General features: G+C 40.9%; 1 protein-coding gene across 1 annotated transcript; it reads left to right on the top strand.

Moving 5' to 3' along the window:
* Window positions 1–863: 863 nt before the first annotated feature.
* MTFR2 (mitochondrial fission regulator 2) lies at window positions 864–11,127 on the top strand. Its single transcript, XM_055810920.1, has 9 exons — window positions 864–1,003; window positions 1,037–1,100; window positions 1,701–1,832; window positions 2,207–2,311; window positions 2,541–2,665; window positions 4,661–4,878; window positions 5,956–6,256; window positions 8,566–8,749; window positions 10,276–11,127. The coding sequence occupies exons 2-9, from the start codon at window positions 1,038–1,040 to the stop codon at window positions 10,372–10,374; spliced, it is 1,227 nt and encodes a 408-aa protein (XP_055666895.1). The 5' UTR covers window positions 864–1,003; window position 1,037; the 3' UTR covers window positions 10,375–11,127.
* Window positions 11,128–18,779: the final 7,652 nt, after the last annotated feature.

Genomic DNA, 18,779 nt, shown 5'->3' with positions numbered 1-18,779 from the left:
AAAATCTTAATTTATATTAATTTCTTGAAAGCTTTGGTGAAATTGGTGTTACTGGGAACAGTACAGATCTTTGAAAGAGTTCAGAGTTCTGAGCAGGTAACACCAACTGTGTAGCTGGAGGAAAAAGGTCACATTTCTTCTCTTGAGTAGAAGCACTACCTTTATTTTGCTAAACTACTGGCTTTCTTGAAGTTTTCAAAGTTTCTTAAGCAAAACAGCAGGAATCTTGACAAGCAAGATGGAAGAGCAAGTCCGGTGTCTGGAGCCACATTTCTTATTTTGAAGTCAGCTGAGCTGGGTCAGACATTGTCACGTAGTTGGTGTTCTGAGGATGCTGAAGCCCTGCTGCTATAGTGTCTTAGGAACGAGCTCGTTAAAAGTTTACTGTGTAGAGGACCTAAAACATCTTGTTTCAGTTTAGCTCCTTAACACGAATTCAGTTACGTCCTGTTGCCCCTAATCTGTTTCTTCTGCTCATGTGTGCTGTGTTGCGCTGTCGCATATGCTGAAGTTGCATTTTCTCATGACCGGAGTAACTTGCATCGTTCTGGTGTATCAAACTGCCACCGTGCGGTATTTCCCCCCCCTCCCGACCGCTCTCACCGAGCCCCCCTGAACCCACGGCAGAGGCGCCGGCTCTGGCCCCGGCCCCGGCCCCGGCCCCGCGCAGCCGGCCGCCGGGCCCTGCGCAGGGCGGCGTTCAAACGTGCTCCTCTCCCGACACCCCACGCGAGCGCGGTCGCCCTCGCCCCCTTACTGGCTCTGCGCTAAGCGCTGCCTCCTTCCTATTGGCCGGGTCGGCTTTCTGGCCCGCCTCTGCCCCTGATTGGTGCTGCCTGCCGGGGTGCTGCGGATGGGCGGGGGGCGGCTGCTGCGCCCGTTGGCCGCGGGCTGAGGCGGGCTCGGGGCGGCGTGCGGGCGCTCTCCGCCCGCCAGCGCGGCCCGCGGAGGGGCGAGGGCAGCGGCTCCCACCGGTGAGAAGCCGGCCTGCTGGGGCGGTGACACATCCCTTCCGCCCCGCCGCGGGCGCGGCGGCCATGGCGCTGGTGCTGGACCTCCTGCGGCGGGTGCTGCAGTACTTCGGCTGGCCGTCCGAGCAGGTGAGGGCTGGGGGCCGGCGGGGCGCCGTCTCCCGCCGGGTGGCGCCTGCAGACCCGCCGGCGCGGGGCGGCCTGGCCGCGGCGGGGGGGGGGAGGGGCCGGCACCGCGTGCTTGCGGTGGGACAGCGCGTGCGCCTCGCGCGCGGCTGAGCGTGCCGGTGCCACGGGAGCTGGGTCGGGCCGATCGGACACGCGGCCCTCGGGTGGGATTGCGCGGGGCCGGGGGCTCCTTGCCCAGAAAATAGAGGGGGGAGAAAAATCCGTGGCGCCAGCTGTTGGTGCCGTACTGCTTTAAGTGAGAGGCTGCGTAACGATTCCCGAGCGGCGGTTGATCCTGTGCTTTCAGAGACTTGGGAGAAGTGCGGAGTGGGCAGCCGGAGAGGTTAACCCGCGCGGTGCCGGGGGGATGCGTGAGCTGCCGTTCGGGGGCGGCCCGTTAGTGACGGGTGTCAGCGGGGCGCTGCCGCAGCTGGCGGTCCTGAGGAACGCCCTCGTTTATTTACGTGAGACCACTGAAGTATCTCTGGGAGTACTAGTTTGACTGAGCTATCCGGGTTATCTTCTGGTTTCATTGTCGGGAGCTCTTGGTGTTTTTAACAGGCCGTATTTTTGGAAAGCGGCGTGTTTGGCGGCAGCATCAGCCGTGCAATCAGGACGTGCCTTCCCTCAGCAGCCACATCGAGGAGGCGTTTCCAGCAGTTACACGCAGTCGTAAGGAAGTATCAGGTCAAGGTATGTTAAACTTATTTCACTTCTTTACTTTTTTTTTTTTTCCCTCAAGACTTACATAGATGCATACGGTTACTTAAACGTGCACTGTCTCAGGATATCATTAGCTACGTGATGTAGCTGCTACATTCTTTGTTAGCCTTTGTGCCAGTCTAAAATATTCTGGGTACAGGCTGTATCTTGGCACGGTTTTGGGAACAGTTTGTTAAAACCAGTGTAGGCTTCTTTAGGCTTTCAGCTTGAGAAGAGCATTGAAAAGTTAGGTTAACCTAATTGCATTATATTTAATTACATATAACATTAATTTAATAAATTTGATTATAAGAACTGGGGGCTTTGATTTTGCTTCTCAGATTAAAAGGTGTTCTGATTTTTAGGCCATATCTGTTTGCCAAAAGAAGAAATACGGATCTACTCGAAGTGTTGTTCGTAGACTTGGGACAATTCTTTCCTTAGAGCCCTACCCAAGACCTTGTTTTCAAGTAAGTGATTTATTGTTGTACATATGTTTCAACTATTTAAATTTTTTAGGTTCTTGATTTACCAGTAGCTTTGCTGTTCTTTTTAGCTTGTGTAACTTGTGCATTGCATCCCTTACACTTACTTTTGTCAACTTGCTTACAGCACTATATAAAAATTCCTTTTGCTGAGGCAGAGCTTTCAGTATGTGCTGAATTTGGTTTCTTTTTATACTTTGTTGTTTGTTTTTAGCTTGTTCAAGAGCCAAGTCCATTGGGTTATGATGAACAAAGCACAGCTCCCCGTCTTGTAGCTCCATCGCTTGCTGATGTCCTGTGGGTGGCAAATGGTGAGGGACAAGCGTTTACTAGACTTAGGTAAGTGAAAGTATAAAAAGGGCTAATAGAAGTAACTTACGTGTTCTGTTCTTTTTGGTATGTGGTGTGTGGTTTGTGTTTGTTTTTTTCTTTTTTCTTAGCCCTTTCAGCGTTCCAGCTAAACCAAGCCTGGAGGCATTTTGGTTTTTCTGGGGGGCAGTTCCTCTTCACCTGGAAATTCTTGTTATGTAATGTATTCTTAACTGAAAGATTTCTGAAATTGAGTCCCTTCTTTTCCTAATGGCATGTCAGATGCATTACTGGTATTTTGATTTGGTTTCACTCACAAAGTCTTTTGTGAGAGCAGGAGTTTAAGGGAAGCTTGGGTATTGCAACATACCATAAGATTATGCTTATCTTTATCCTTTTAGTTTGCAACTATTTTGATAAACTTTATAAAGGGGAAAACAAGAAAAAACATCTGTCTCCTTTTGACTTTTGATTGCTACAGTGCTGTGCGTGTAAATGTTGATGGTTGCTTTGAAGGAAAGAAAGACGTAATTTCTTTAATTTAAGCTTTTGTTGAATATAGTTTATATGATTTTTTTTCTAACTTTTCAAGTTATAAAATATTACAAGTACTGTGAAATAACAAATGATCCCGAAACTTGCAGACACAAATAGTATACAAGTCTTGTCTTCCCCACCCCCCCACCCCGAGAAGTAGAAAGCTGTCTTACTGTTCCTCTAAAGTATCAGTTGAAACTCAGAGGATAAGTCAGAGGGCCAGAACCAAGATTAAAATTTGGACACTTTTATTGTCTTATACTACATCTGTATTGGACAATGTAATTTTGCTTCATATTGTACTGTATTTATCTGCGATCTTTGTGCTGCGTGCTGGTAATGAAACTACAAGATATGGATGAGTTCAAGTTATGCACTTTTTATTAGAGAAGTTGTAGTTGTGTTTTGTCTAATGCTTCATGAGTTGTTACTGTTGAATTGCTGAGCTTTTTTTGCAACAGCTGTAAAATACTGGAAGAATAAAAATATTGTTAAAAGGAACTGCGGCCTGGTTTTGTCTTGCTTGTGCTATTCTTTAGCCAGTCTGATTCACAGATCCATGAAAGTTCATTCTTTCATTGTTTCTATTCTTTCTTTCTCCTCCTCCTCCTCCTCTCCTGGCTCTGCGGAATGTTTTTCAAGAACAAGTATTGCAACTGATACCTTCTCCTTCTGAGCCAGTGTGAATAGCAAGGGGTTTTGGCAAATTGGAAAGCAATGCTGCAGGTCTGATTTGAAGTAAAAGGATGATTAATATAAGGGAAAAGTTTCAATCAAAACTTACTGCATCTTGATTAAATGAAGTAAATTTTATTCTTTGTTTCATGATGAATGTATGACAGTTTGAGTTTACACTCATTCTGTATTATAAGGTTATTTCTGCTGGCATAGACATGAAACAATTTCTAAAATTAAAACCTGAGACTTGTAGCTCAATTTCTAATGCAGTCTGTGTTCATATGTAACTTACAGAAGATTAGGTTCTTACTCTGTAAGTGTGTATTAAAATTCATTATTATTCCTCAGGATATTTTCTGGGAGGTTGCATCCTCTTTGCTGCTTGCAATGTTCATCTTGCAGAGCTCGATAAGTGACCAAAATTTGTGAAGCCTAATTGAGAGATCATTATTCTTTGACTCTCTTGCCTTTCATATCCACTGTTTCAAGTAGAGAGGAGAGACATCTTTATGGTGTCAGTCTAATAGTTATTGAATAATAACAATCTGATGTTATTATCCTACCTATAATTATCTCTGAGTAAATTATCTGACTATTTTTTTATGATGACTATTTAAGGATCTGCATCATACTGGAGCAAAGGGAGACTTAAAATATTTTTAAGGTTATGAGTAGTTAAAGTGTAAAGTTTTCTTAAATGGTTTGCAAATTTATGTCTTGCTGGATGATGATAACTTGCTTGAACAGTAAGTTTTGAGAATTCCATTGTTGGCTGAGCCTTTTGAAACTGTGTCTTTTGTTGCTTTCTAGAACTGAATTATGGAGAAAAGAAGAAAGTACAGCTCAGTGTGACGTATGTCCATCTACGGACTCAGTACAGAGTGCTCCAAAAAACAGTACACAAAAAGACAGTCTTGTTGATCAAGCAGCACTCCAGAAAATTTCTGCACTTGAACGTGAGCTAACCTTTCTTCGTGCTCAGATTGCTGCGATTGTTTCAGCGCAGACATTGGGAGGCATTCCATCAAGTAAGCCCTTCTGGTTTGAAGCAAACCAGTTTTTTTCCTTTAGAGTTCCTGTTCACAGTTTGCCATGTCTGATAGAGAACGTCTTTTAACTTCTCTGACTGAAGTTATGTCAACTAAATTTACAGAATATAGTGTTTTGTTTCTCGTTTCAGTATTTGGTGCTACTCTTTCCCCATTCCCCCCATCTGTTTTGTGGCCTGTTTGTCAATTTCAAATGCAGTTGATCCTAAGCGATCTTTATGCTCATTTCCCTGTTTGTGAAGGAGCGTAGTAACAGCGCTATCCATAGGCTACTGATTACTGTTTAAAAAAATTGCAGACTATTAGTTATCTCTTTAGGGTTTTGTACTGTTTCTGACAAGTTATCAAAATAGTGGATAGAAAAAGTATTCTAAGTCAGGTTTGAGCTTTGACAAAAAAGTGCTGCAAATAGATATGTCACTAGAGTATCAAAGATAGCTGGTCTCCAATGTGAGCAACTTCTTAACCCCCACGCCCCCACCAAAGTTTTGAGGTTTTTGATTGCCTTGCAGACTGACCCAGCTGTGGTTGTGGTTGTAGAAATACTTGGACTGGTGCGAGGCAGTTGCTTTTGTGTGGCATTGTGAGGCACCTTTGTGATTCAGTTAGCGGTTCTATTGGCTCTTATTTTGTCTCTTCTCCATTGCACTCAGTATTGTAGTCTATTTTATGTGTTTTGTGGTTATCTTTGCTTTTGCTTCATGTGGATTATTCTAGCATTCAGACCGTTGAGAATGAACTGTAAGTAGTAGCAGGCTGCTTTGCTGTTGGAGTGCTGCTCCACAGATTTATCTAGTGCTTAAATTGAAGACACAAATGGGTAAAATCAGAGCAGCACAAGACACCTCAGATTCATTATTTTGTGTGGTTAAGTTTTTCTTTGTTTTGAATATAATTCTTCTGTGATATAATGTATGAGATGTGTAAGAAAGTGCTTTAAGAGATGTCTTGTCTTGACGAAATTTGAGTAATCCTACATGTTGCTTAATATTGTTAATTGTGAAGGTATACTGACTAAAAATAAAATTATTATTTTTCTTTTATAACTGCATCCAGAAGCCTTTAAAACATTCAGCACTCCAGATGGATTTTACCCAGTGCCAGCCATGACTTCTACACCATTGTCCATCTCTCACAATCACTTTGTAATTCCCTCACCCCCTCCACTTCCTTCTGGTGTACCATCTGGTGTCGATGCTAGTAATTCGGCAGTTGAACTTATAAAGCAACGTCGTGCTGCAAGGAACGGTGGTTCAACTACAGCTGATAGTGCTGATCACCAGAGGGCAAAGAACGTTCCTAGTATGATGGATGTTTTGAAAGACCTAAACAAAGTTCAGTTGCGAGCTACTGAGAGGTAGGTTGAATTGAATGTGTATCTGAGTAAGCCGTGATTCTGTGAGCACTGCGGCTCTGAAGTAGCACTGGAGAGCACCAATGTGAAACAACATTTAGTGACCAGCTACTGCTGACAAGCTTAAGTTGGCAATTTCTAAGCTCACAGCTTGGTGTGTGAGATATTTCTGACATGGCTTTTAGATACATTTAAAATGTGCAAAATAACACAGCATGTGATACTCATAAACTAGTCTGTTGCTTTGGTATACAAATCTCAGGTTGGTGTGGGGAGGTGAGTATGTTGCTGTCAGCAGATTGGTTACAAAATTGGGTACACATCACAGGAATTTGATCTGAACAAATAAACTTTTTGGATTTACTGTGAAAGGACAAATCCTTGGGGAAACATTGGAAAACTACTGTTAGTATACCCAAAATATCCTGGTCCTAGCTTTGAGGTATTAAAGAAAATACATGCTGTGTCTTATTGAAAATGTTTTGTAAATTTGTATTTCAATAGTGCAGTTAGATTGTGTAAATATTTTTACTGCTCTATTGTTTTGATGGTAAGCACAGCTGAAATGTTACAAAAATGCATTACTGAAGACTGCAGTACCTCTTTGGTACACTTTGGACAGTGTTGCTCTGCTGTGCCAGGTGTAATAGAGGTTGTCAGATATCTTTCTGAACTTCTTGAGTTGCAAAATTATATAAGAACATTTGAGTCTATAATGAATATTTGGAGCTCTTAATGTGGGAAGAATGTCACTTACCAAACCTTAAATCATTCTTTTTTCAGCATTTTCTTAACTGTGAGCTTTATCCCTGAAAATACCTAGTGCAAGTCTTGGGCAAATTATCTATGTGCAACTCTAAAGCATATCTTTACATTTTTAATGACATTTTTGCAGTAAATAAAGCAAATATAAAGTGCACCTAGGTAAATTGTGTATTTCCTTATATGTGTTTTCTTTTATATAATTCCATGTGTAGTGAGTTAAGAAAGTGCAATGTTCAGGTTGACAGTTTTAACAACCATTATGTTAAGCAGGGGCGTGATTAGTAGGACATGGTAAGTGTGTGTCCAAAAATGCTTTCTGGATTTAGGCATCTACCTGTATTCTGAAGGTAGGATTTAACTGAATAATGGATTTATGTTGTTGGAGGGAGTAATGATGATTAAAATTGCTATAATTTTTCAGGCAGCAGTCTGACAGTAGTTTAATGTGTGCACTGTGAAGGGGAGACCTCTGCTCTCAGAAGCTGAGAGCCTGAGTATCTCAGTTTCTACCACCCAAGCACCAGCTTACACATTAGGCAAGTGCTCTAACAGCTTGATTTTATAGGAAGGGTGAACTCAATCCTTTCAGGTTTCGTGTTAAATGATATCTGCTGTAACTGCCAGACTTTGAACTTGGTGCTGTCAGTGTGCATTAATAGGTACAATTCACTGGCCTGGAGATAGCACTTCACTATCAGAAGTCTAGGTTTTTTTTTTTCTTTTTCTAATATCTAAAGGGTTAGGAAGTTTTTCTTATGATTTATTTTCTGGGGCTAGTTACCAAGTTCCGTATTTATGATGGGTTTTGGGGTGCGGGTGCTGTTTTGATCTGACGTATCTGCTATCTTTTGATTTGTGTTTTAATTTAGAAAAATTGTTATCAAATTAAAAACTACTTCTTAAATTTTGCTTATAAAATTTTCATATTTGGGTGCTCGGCTGCTCACTTGGAGGGGAAAGAACTGTCTTTGAAGCCTTTGTGCCAAATCTGATGATAATTTTTTGTCTTATAATGAAAATTGAATTGTGTGGTTTATAAATGGGGCTTTGTGGTCACCTGGCTGCATATTTGACTTAAATGAAGTGGTGATTTTCTTCAAATATAATTGCTCTGAAGAATTTTGTAAGTTTGTTCTTGCTCATGAGACCATAGAAAGACATATTGTTCCAAAATTGATGGTTTTAATCAAATTATGTTCATCATGGTTATGGGAGATTCTCACTAACTTAATATAACTTATAAATGAGACCTGCTATGAAAACTGCATATTTTGATGTTTTTTCCTCATTATTTATTTGCAATACTTCCATACTTTGTGTTGATTTATTGCCATTTTTCTTTATGGTACAGCACCAAGTTGTATTTTCAAGCTAAGAATCTGTCTGACAAAGTTGTTGGGTGTACTTCTATTAGTCCTGTCTGGTGAATTGCTGTAAAGTAACAGCAGCACTATTTGTGTAATCAGGGTTTTATAGGATAAGGGGGTATGCAGAAGTCACTCAGTACAGAACTGGGGGCAGGAGACAATAATTTTCTCTTTTTCTAGGTCACCTGGAGGTACTCCACTTTCTAGACCCAAAAAGAGGCAAAGTTCAGACTGGGATCCAGTTGCTGTACTAACTCATGCACTACAGCAGAAATTTGCACATAAAAATTATGAAGACGATTCCCTGGACAAAGAAAATCAATCTTTTGATAGCTCCCCATTTTCTAGTCCAGAGATCCCACTGGTATGTTCTTATATGAGAATGTGGTTTTATAGTCTCAAAGTGACTGCAGTTCTCGTGGATAGCTGCAGAATTTTCACAACTCGACAACATCTCTACCATGTTTTTAAACCATTAGCCTTGCTAGTTGCTTTTTTCAAGTATAATCAAGGCAGAGAATCTCAAAGGTTAATTATTTTGGGTGGATTTAGACTGGTAATTACACTTCTAGACGTGCCAAGAGGAAAAACTTGGAAGACTGTCTTCAAAAATTCAGCTCGTAGTTGATTGAGCTATGGATATTTGCTTGATGGTAATTGGCAGAGGCATCCATGCATGGGAAGTGTGTGTCCAGTTAGCAATAGGAACTACTTATTGACTAATTTTATATATAAAAGATGCTACGAAGGTACAGAGAGGTCTGACTAACACATGCTATGTATTCAGAAATGCAAATGAAAGCATTGGCTATAATGTTTTTCTCTGAGGTAGCATTATTTCCACACAGTTTGCATCTTTATCCAGAATGAGATGCAATTCTGAATGCTGTTGCAAAGCCCATGAAAAATACAGTTTTTGCTATGAACCAGAAAAGTGCGGTAGACAGAGACATTGGACTAAGGTGATTCCGAGCGCTGGTTTCTGTAGAGCAGCCTGTGCATGCTACTCCAACATACACAGTTCAGCAGCGTTGTTGGTTATTTTTTAGAGTTTTCCATAAACATCAGAACTACTTAGATGAGATGGATAGAAATAGGTGGCAGTAACTTAAACTGTGCTTCTCTGCTTAGCAATTCTATCTTTTTATCTCAAGAGTGAGATAAAGCTTTGGGTTGTGGCATTTGTCAGCCTAATGATAACACAAAACATGGAAATCCAGATGTTTTTTTGAAGTCTGCTGCTTATATGCATGGCTGGCTGCTTGGCTGAAAACTAAGGTGCATGTTTCTATTTCTAGCTGTAATTTTTTTTTTTTTCAGCTGCGTGAGGATTTTGCAGGCAAAATGTAGGATATATTTGGCAGACTAGTGAGCCAACAGTTCTCATGCAGTCTTAGTAAATTTCCCTGTTGACTATTTTTTTTTTTTTTTCCCCTAAAGGAAAAATTAGAAACTTAAAAATAGCCAGGCTTGCATTTTGGATGCTGCAGACCATTGCATTGCATAGCTGACATACCTGATCGTAGATACAAAGATCAAAGTTAGATCCTAGAACAGCTTGTTTATGGAGTAACTGTTGTTCCAGGATCTAACAGCTGAATTACAAAGTCCTGGAAGCGAGACTGCTTAAGGCTAGCATATGCAGGAGTAGATACAGAAAGGTGGTCTGTTTCTAGTTAAAGCAGAATAATTTCATGAGCTTGTAATCAAGCCTCTAATTGTTTACCCTTGAGTGTTTTGAGCAATAAATGTACTTAAAGCAATTCCACAGGCTTTCTATTTTATTCATCCTATGTTAAAGAAGCATGACAAGTCTTCCAAACTGTTTTTATTGTAAACAATTCAGTTGTCTTGGGTATAATTTTGTTTAACTGCATCCCTGTTCCGCAGGTTGGACGTTGCAGTCTGAAACCAAATGCAAAATCTAGACTTACAAGAACTGATGAAGTTAAACAGGTACCGACGTGGAAAGTGAGAGCTCATATTTAACTGATGGAGGCTTCTGAGGAAACTTCATCGCGTGTGTAAGTGGCAGGTCCACTCGGAAACTGCTGTAAGGTGCTGTAATGTGTTCTAGAACATCTCTCCTATGCTATTGAAGTTTGGGTGTTGTTTGGTTTGCAAAATGGCCTCTTTCTTCTCCTTAGTTTTCCAGCAGACAAACTTGTGAGTGTGATGCTTTTATGAGAAGCACAGAACCAAAAGGAACCTTTAATGATATGGAACAGTGTGTTTGAAACCTGGGAAATGCAAGAAAGAAGTGTATGTGAAAGAAAAATAATTATTGGTGTGGCAGCTGAGGCATGCACTCTGTGTGCTCCAGTGTAAATAATGAGGAAGCATAAACTTTTTGTTAGTGTGTTATATGTAAACTGACTGTATATAATGGTAGCTAATACTGTTATCATTAGAATGGTATAGTTCCCTCAGTTTTCTCTGCAGTTTGCTGATGCAAGTCTGTGTTCCATTTGCAAACAGTATTGTAATTTATTTCAGGTCAGTAGGTGAACTTTTATGTGTTTGAAACTTTGTTCTGCTGTAAGTAAACTGCAGGCTGTCTGTTAAATGCCTGTTAACGCAGGGGAGTTGTTCTGAGATTAATAAAAGAGCTCGTAGAGAGATCTGCTAGTACATAGTCTAAATTCCACAAGTAAACAAACATCAACTCCCTCCTTGGCTTCTCCATTTGAAGTCTGTTTTGTTCACAAGAGTTTATAAAATAAAATTTCCTTTATATCACCAGATGTGTGTGGTGGTGGCATTTTGTGTTGCAAACTAACTTTTTTTTGTACCCTAAGAACTGACCATATAAGACAGCTTCTTAAATTGTGTTATTTAAATTAATTAAAATAAAGCTTACATTTTGCTTGCCAGAGTACTTGATGGAGGAGTCCCTTAGTGACAAATTTTTTATGATCCACTGCTTACAATAGCTGCCTTCACTTAATCTTTTGACCCTGATGTGTTGTCATGCTTTGACCTCATCTGGCAACGAAGTACCACTCGGCTGCTTGCTTGCTTGCTCCCCTACCCCCACAGTGGAATGGGGAGGAGAATTGGAAAAAAGATAAAAATTCATGGTTTGAGGTAAGAACAGTTTAATAATTGAAATAAAATCTAATAATATTAATGGTATTGAAAAGGAGATAGAAATAAAACCCAAAAGAAAAGAAACCAGAACACAACTGATGCACAATAGAATTGCTCACCACCTGCTGACTGATGCCCAGCCAGCCCTGGAGCAGTGATCACCCCTGGCCAGTTCCCCTAGTTTATATACTGAACATGATGTCCTATTGTATGGAATATCCCTTTGGCTAGTTCAGGCCAGCTGTCCTGGCTGTGTCCTGCCCCAATTTCTTGTGCCCCTCCAGCCTTCTCGGAGGCAGGGCCTGAGAAACTGAAAAGTCCTTGACTTGGTATAAACATTACTTGGCAACAACTAAACCCATCAGTGTGTTATCAGCATTATTCTCATACTAAATCCAAAACAGAGGATTGTACCAGCTACTGAGAAGAAAATTAACTCTATCCCAGCTGAAACCAGGACATGTATAAAAAATCCTGTCAATTAGACTGTTGCATGTTTTCCTTATATATATCCTGTCTTCTCTTTCTCTGCTCACTTACAGAGAGTACGCTGTCAGCTAGATTCCCTCTTAATGCCGAGTCTTATTTGCACAGTTGTAAGAAATTACTGTGCAAATCCTGTACTTCTGTTTTAATTTTAAAAGCTATCTTTTGACTAAAAATGGAGCTTAAGTGACTTGCTATTTTGTGCTTCTAAAATTATGTCTTCTAGATGTTTTCTGAATTTGTGATAAAGTTCAATAATCACTATTCTCCCTTTCCTCTCTCAGTCCATAACTTAACAGTTCGACCTTCCCTTTCTTTCCGCTTTCAAAATATGCTTTTGTTGAATTCTCTACCTAAACTTGACAACTGCTATGAACTCCATACAGAATAGTCAGCTTGGCTTTGTACTTGGGAATCTTACCCTCTTCTGTCAAGGCTCCCTATTGTCTTGTCTGCTGCTCTGGTTCCTGATATACTGGAGCAGCAGTGAAGGAAGTCTGTGCTGTGCCAGCAGAAGAGGATATGAAGGCAGATGAATCCTGGTGAGTGTAAAGCCTATGCATCGGCTTCCTTTTGCTCAGTATCTGCAGTATGACGAGGTGGAGCAAGTTATCTCCTGTGTTGTATCAGCATTTGTAAATCCAGGGGATCACGGGGGTTTGTGGCTTTTCTGTTGTGACTGACAAACGGGAAGGTGGAATTCTTGCTGTTGAGAGACTATTAATCTGCAAAGCCCTGAATACAGTAGTCATTTTTCTCTCCTACTTCAGTTGCTTTATGTGACCAGCTGTTTCTTGTCTTCAGGAAGAGCTATAGTTTTGGACTCCTTTCATATGTTTTTTTTCCTGTTCTCTCCAGAGTTTGGAATTTAACTGCAAGTTTGGCCTACGGAAGCATTTTGCACTGTGAATTTTGAATATGAAAGCATCTTTTCATCTTGGAAGGGGATTCTCTCAGAAATTTCTTAGTACCTCTTAAACCAAGGATCTAGTGTCAGACTTCAGAAGCATCTGCAAATTTTCGTGAGCTGTGTGACCCTTCAGGTTGTTGGGCACTCTCTGATTTTTGTGTCAGTCTGATATGAATTGTGTGTTAATGTAGTTTCTGTAGCTGATCTGCTTCCTTAGGGAAGAGGGTAAGTCATGGGCCACATTATTTTTTTTCAACTACGTACCACCTACATGTTATGAGAACTTTGTTTTATGTAGTTCCAGATGTAGATTAAGTCAAGCATTGAGCCCTGGCATACCTTGAGAAGCCTGTGGGTGGCATCTGGTAACATCTTGACAGTTTTCAGTATCATGAAATTGCAGAACTTAATAATGTTTAGTAATGAAAAGTTTAGCTCCCATTGCAGAGGTTTTTCTTCCTTTCAGAACTAATGGAAATGTGACTGTGTTGTCTTATTTTGACTGAAACAGCTGTATCAACAACTTAGAAGCAACTTGAGGTTGTCTAAGGTTATCCATGTCCACCTAGAATCCATGCCCAGTTTACCTACAAATAATATTGTTTCCGTAAGGTCCCTGACTGAGTTGCTCAGTGAATGCATCTCTTAGAGATGGGGTAGTGATATGGGGGAGGAGAAAGAGACTTGGGAACATGAGCGCTGCATTGGTCTGCTGGAACAATCTTGTGAGATGTGCTTTTTTATTCTTGCCACTGAAGAAGTCTGGAAAATTTATTCTCCTGATGAATTTTTGGGCAGGATATATTCCTTCAGGAGTCACTGGGGAGGTCTCTGGAATGAAAGTTGGTTTTGTTTTTTCACTGGAAAGACTAGGAAACATGTATAGCATATCCAGTTTTTCAACTGATAAAATTGAAACAAGAATAAATGTTTCAAATGTTTTGAGTAAACAGGGCTAGAAGGAAAAGTACAATGCAGTTGTTTAAAAGCACTCTTAAGGATTGTTCCCTAGGAGATTCTAAGAGATTTGAGTTCTCTATCAGTGAGCTTCCTATTACAAGGAGACTAATAAATATAATTATGTGAACTGTGAGTGTCACTGTTTGCTGACAAGCTCCTGTGATATACCAGACCTGTCCAGATACTCGCTACTTGTAAGGGATGTTTAATATGTAATCTGTCATCTCTCTGTATGTGTAGGTACAGAGTTTTGTGGGAAAGGCACAGCTGAGAATATGCAACAGTATTCACTGCACTCAGTCTCCTCCTCTTTTCAGGAATTTATTACATTGTCCTTTAGTCTTACTAAATAGTAAAATTATATATGGGGCTCTTGCAAAAGCCTGATTGACAAAGGGATCCCGCTAAACAAGTTGGCCTTTGAGTTACTGATCAGAAGCCTTGGGGAAAGAAAGTTCTGCAGGCAAGACTGCAGCTGGTGTCCCAGTGTTAGTAAGGTCTGCAGCCGGATTTCACTTCTGCTGTATCTGAAATCTGTTTGCCAGTGATTGTGGGTATCTGGGAGACGTTTGTAATCCTGATTCCAGTACTGGGTTCTCGGAACAGATCCCCATGTGGTCTAGCAGCATGTTTTTCATAGTGACGCCGACTTCGGCTTCATCTGTATTACCTTCCAGGTTTGTCTGAATAATTTGTGAATTAATTGTATGTGATACTTCAGAACATTGTTGTTGCATGTCTGTGTGAAATTTGAGTAGTTTGCCTAAGGGAAGGTGCTCTGCTGGGCCTGTTGTTTTCGATCAGACAAGGGCTTGTAGGTGATGTGGTGGTTGGAGGCAGTCTTGCCTATAGTGATCACAAAATATTGATAGAGTCTCAGATTTTTGGACAAGTAAGGAGGGGGAGTCAGCAGAATCGCTACCCTGGACTTCTGGAGGGCTGACTTCAGCCTGTTCAGAAGCCTGGTTGACAAGAGTCCCTTGGGGGGCAGTCCTGAAGAGCCAAGGGGTCCAGGAAGGCTGGACATTCTTCAAGAAGGAAGTCTTAAAGGTGCAGGAGCAGGCTGTCCCCATGTGTCAAAAGACGAGCCAGCAGGGAAGACCACCAGCCTGGCTGAACAGAGGGCTGTGGCTGGAACTTGGGGAAGAAAGGAGAGTTTGGAAGATGGGGCAGGCAACTCAGGAGGACTACAAAAATGTCATGAGATTGTGCAGGGAGAAAATTAGAAGGGCCAAAGCCCAACTACAGCTTAATGTGGCTATTATCATAGAAAGACAATAATATTTTTTTCTGTAACTACATTAGCAACAAATGGAGGTCTAAGGAGAATCTTCATCCTTTATTGGATGCAGGGGGGAAACATAGTGACAAAGGATGAGGAAACAGCTGAGGTACTTAATGCTGGTTTTTCCTCAGTCTTCGGTAGTAAGACCAGTTGTTCTCAGGGTACCTAGTCCCCTGAACTGGAAAACAGGGACATGGAGCAGGATGAAGGCCCCATAGTCAAAGGGAAAATGCGTGAGTGATGTGCTACGCCACTTAGACACACAATCCTGTGGGGCCGGATGGGATCCACCTGAGAGTACTGAGGGAGCTGGTGGAAGAGCTTGTCAAGCAACTCTCCATCATTTATCACCAGTCCTGAAGGGCAGGAAGGAGGTTGCAGGGAACCACAGGGCTGTCAGCCTGACCTCGGTGCTAGGGAAGCTTATGGAGCAGATCGTCTTGGGTGCTGTCATGTGGCAAGTACAAGACAACCAGGTGATCAGGCCTAGCCAGTGTGGGTATATGAAAGGCAGGTCCCGCTTGACTAACCTAGTTTCCTTCTAGGACAAGGTGACCCACTTAGCAGATGAGGGAAAGGCTGTGGATGTTGTCTATTCAGACTTCAGTAAAGCCTTTGATACCGTTTCCTACAGCATTCTCCTGGAGAAACTGGCTGCTCATGGCTTGGATGGGCATAATCTTTACTGGGTGAAAAACTGGCTGGATGGCCAGGCCACTGGTTTTTCTCTGGCGGTGAATGGAGTTACATCCAGCTGGTGGCCAGTCACAAGAAGTGTTCCCCAGGGCTCAGCACTGGGGGCCAGTCCTGTTTAATATCTTTGTCAATGATCTGGACAAGGAGATCGAGTGCACCCTCAGTAAGTTTGCAGATGAGACCTAGTTGGGCGGGAGTGTTGATCTGCTGGAGGGCAGGAAGGCTCTGCAGAGGGAGCTGGACAGGCTGGACTGATGGGCCGAAGCCAATTGTGTGAGGCTCAACAAGGAGAAGTGCCGGGTCCTGCAACTGGGTCACAACAACCCCACGCAGCGCTACAGGCGTGGGGAAGAGTGGCTGGAGAGCTGCCTGGCAAGAAAAGGGCCTGGGGGTGCTGGTCGACAGCCGGCTGAACATGAGCCAGCAGTGTGCCCAGGTGGCCAAGAAGGCCAACAGCATCTGGGCTTGTATCTGAAGCAGTGTGGCCAGCAGGACAAGGGAAGGGATCGCCCCTCCTGTACTTGGCACTGGTGAGGCCACACCTTGAATCCTGTGTTCAGGTTTGGGCCCCTCACTGCAAGACAGACACTGAGGTGCTGCAGCGTGTCCAGAGAAGGGCAATGAGGCTGGTGAAGGGTCTGGAGCACAGCTGTTATGGGGAGTGTCTTTTTTGTGATCATCATTGTTCTCAATATAAATATTTTTTTCTCTTTCTCAGGCATGTATATGCATCATACTTAATGCATTCGGCATTGAGAATGTACTGCTATGTGAAAGATCCATCTTATGTATATTTTCACTGGTGTTTGTGAAGAATAGCTTGATAATTATTTTGTGATTTTAAAATAAATTATGGATAAATGTATGCTTTTCTTCAACATAATGTATTTATATTTGTAAAATAAATGGGATTATATAATCTCAATGTCTAGACAATTAGTATAAATTACCCGCTATACAGAAGCAGCTAGTTTCAAGTGGAATGTCTTGGTATTTGTTCTTGTTTTTTGAGAATTGAGGTAAGCAGCAGTTGCTTTAGGAATTTGATCCAGCTCTGAAAGCTTGCTGCTTCTCTTAATGTTTGAATGACAAACGTTTAGAACTTAAAAACTGACAGTGACCAAAACTGTAAAACCAAGCAGGTTTTTGTATATATGTATTTATTTTGTCTTGCTTTATATTCTTTATTTTTCAGTGCCAGTGCCTGCCATCTTACAAACTTCTGCTCATGTGTCAGCTATTGCCAGGTAAGAAAAAGGATTCTTGAAACTTCTTTGAAGTGTAAGTCTAGGATTAATTACCAAATTCTTTCTAAATACCTGTAAAGTAAACTTTCGTAATTGACATTGTAGAGTCTAAATGGTAGTTAAAAGATTTACAAGGCAGTTAATAACTATTGAGGCACAAACTCCTGCTAAAAAGCTTTCTTTTGTGATTTTGTTTGAGGTTTTAAAATATTGAACTGATTTCTGTCTTTGGAGGTGTTTTGAAAGGATATGCCATCCTTTCTCAGTTTCATTTTACAGCTTACACTTTTTTTCTTTTTCCTTGCAAATCTGTTTTGAAAACCGTCGTTCATGGATAAAATCTACACAAGGTTGATATGTGCTTTTTATTTGGTTATATCTTTGCAGTACTTATGTTAATTAGTATAACTTAATAGTGAAGCTATTTGTAGTGTTTCTTCAATAAATGAACTAATTTTTTTCCTTTCTTGCCTTACTGCTTGTATGCAGCAGCATATATTTTGTACAATATATATTTATATATTGCAGTCCTATTCTATTCTGTTATTTCACCAACCTCTCTTGTCTCAATACTTCCTGTATTGGCATAATCAAACTTTCTTGGTCGCTATCTCCTTCAAGATTTTCTCTTTTCAAAGTGTAAGGATTATTAAGAGACAATATTAATCTTCAGGAGAAAAAAACTATGTTAAAAAGAAGTTACTGCATGAAAGCACATTTGAACCATCTGGTACCTCAGCAAGTGTGCCTACCTGGATGAACAAATGTAGTTCTGCCTTTGAGAAACTGGAAGTAGATAAATTCTATAATGGTAGATATGGGTCCTTCCCTCAGAGAAACTCAGTGTACTTTAAATTGTCCAATTTAATTTCAAAGATTTGGACAGGAAGCACGTAGCTTAGCTAGAAGGATACCTGCTGTAAATCACTGATGTATAAAAACAGAAAATTGTTATTATATTTCAAAATATTTTGAAGTACAAAGCTGAAGTTACTATAAACAGTATAGCAAAAAAAGGAAAGGGATTGAATAGTAAGTATGGAAGAGATTTTGTAAGAAAAGGAAGAATCTATAAAGTCATCACAAATAATGCATGTGTTATGAGAAATAGTAACGAGTTATGTAAAACAAAGCACGACACGGATTAATGCTTCTATCTGTATAAATCTGCTTTTGTTTCTTGCAGTTTGACAAATGTGAAAGGCACAATCTGGAAGGGTCTTTGACAAGCCTTTTCCTCTCTTGCTGTTTGTAAATGTTCCAGTGGTTTATAAACATGCACATCATGCTCCATAGTTACACCTTGAAACATTTTGTTTAGAGCCCAGTGTTTAACTGCTTTGATGGTTTTAACAATATCTCAATTTATGTTGTGGGTAAAGGGTAAAGAAGACAGCTGTCCTTCAACTTGGGAAATATTTTGTCCATTTCAGTATTACTTGCCCAGATTACATACAAATTCTTGTTCTTCAGAATTTTTTTCTTTTTTTAATACCAGTCACCAACAGAAATAGTTTCTATTTATGATCAGTTTTCAATGTACTTCTTATACCTGTAATTATTCGGCAAAGAAATGTTTTGCCTGTCCATCTGTGCACGTGTATTAATAGAATAGCTATCTTCTATAAGATAACAGTTGTTAACCCAAACGGCTGTTTTATTTAATTTATATTAGGACATCTCAAAATCAAGTTACAAATAAATGGTGTTGGCCAGTGTT

The sequence above is a fragment of the Falco peregrinus genome, chromosome 7 (genome assembly GCF_023634155.1).
Source record: "Falco peregrinus isolate bFalPer1 chromosome 7, bFalPer1.pri, whole genome shotgun sequence".
Lineage (NCBI taxonomy): Eukaryota > Metazoa > Chordata > Aves > Falconiformes > Falconidae > Falco > Falco peregrinus.
The sequence above is the reverse complement of the archived record's forward strand: the minus strand, read 5'-3'. Positions and strand labels throughout refer to the sequence as shown.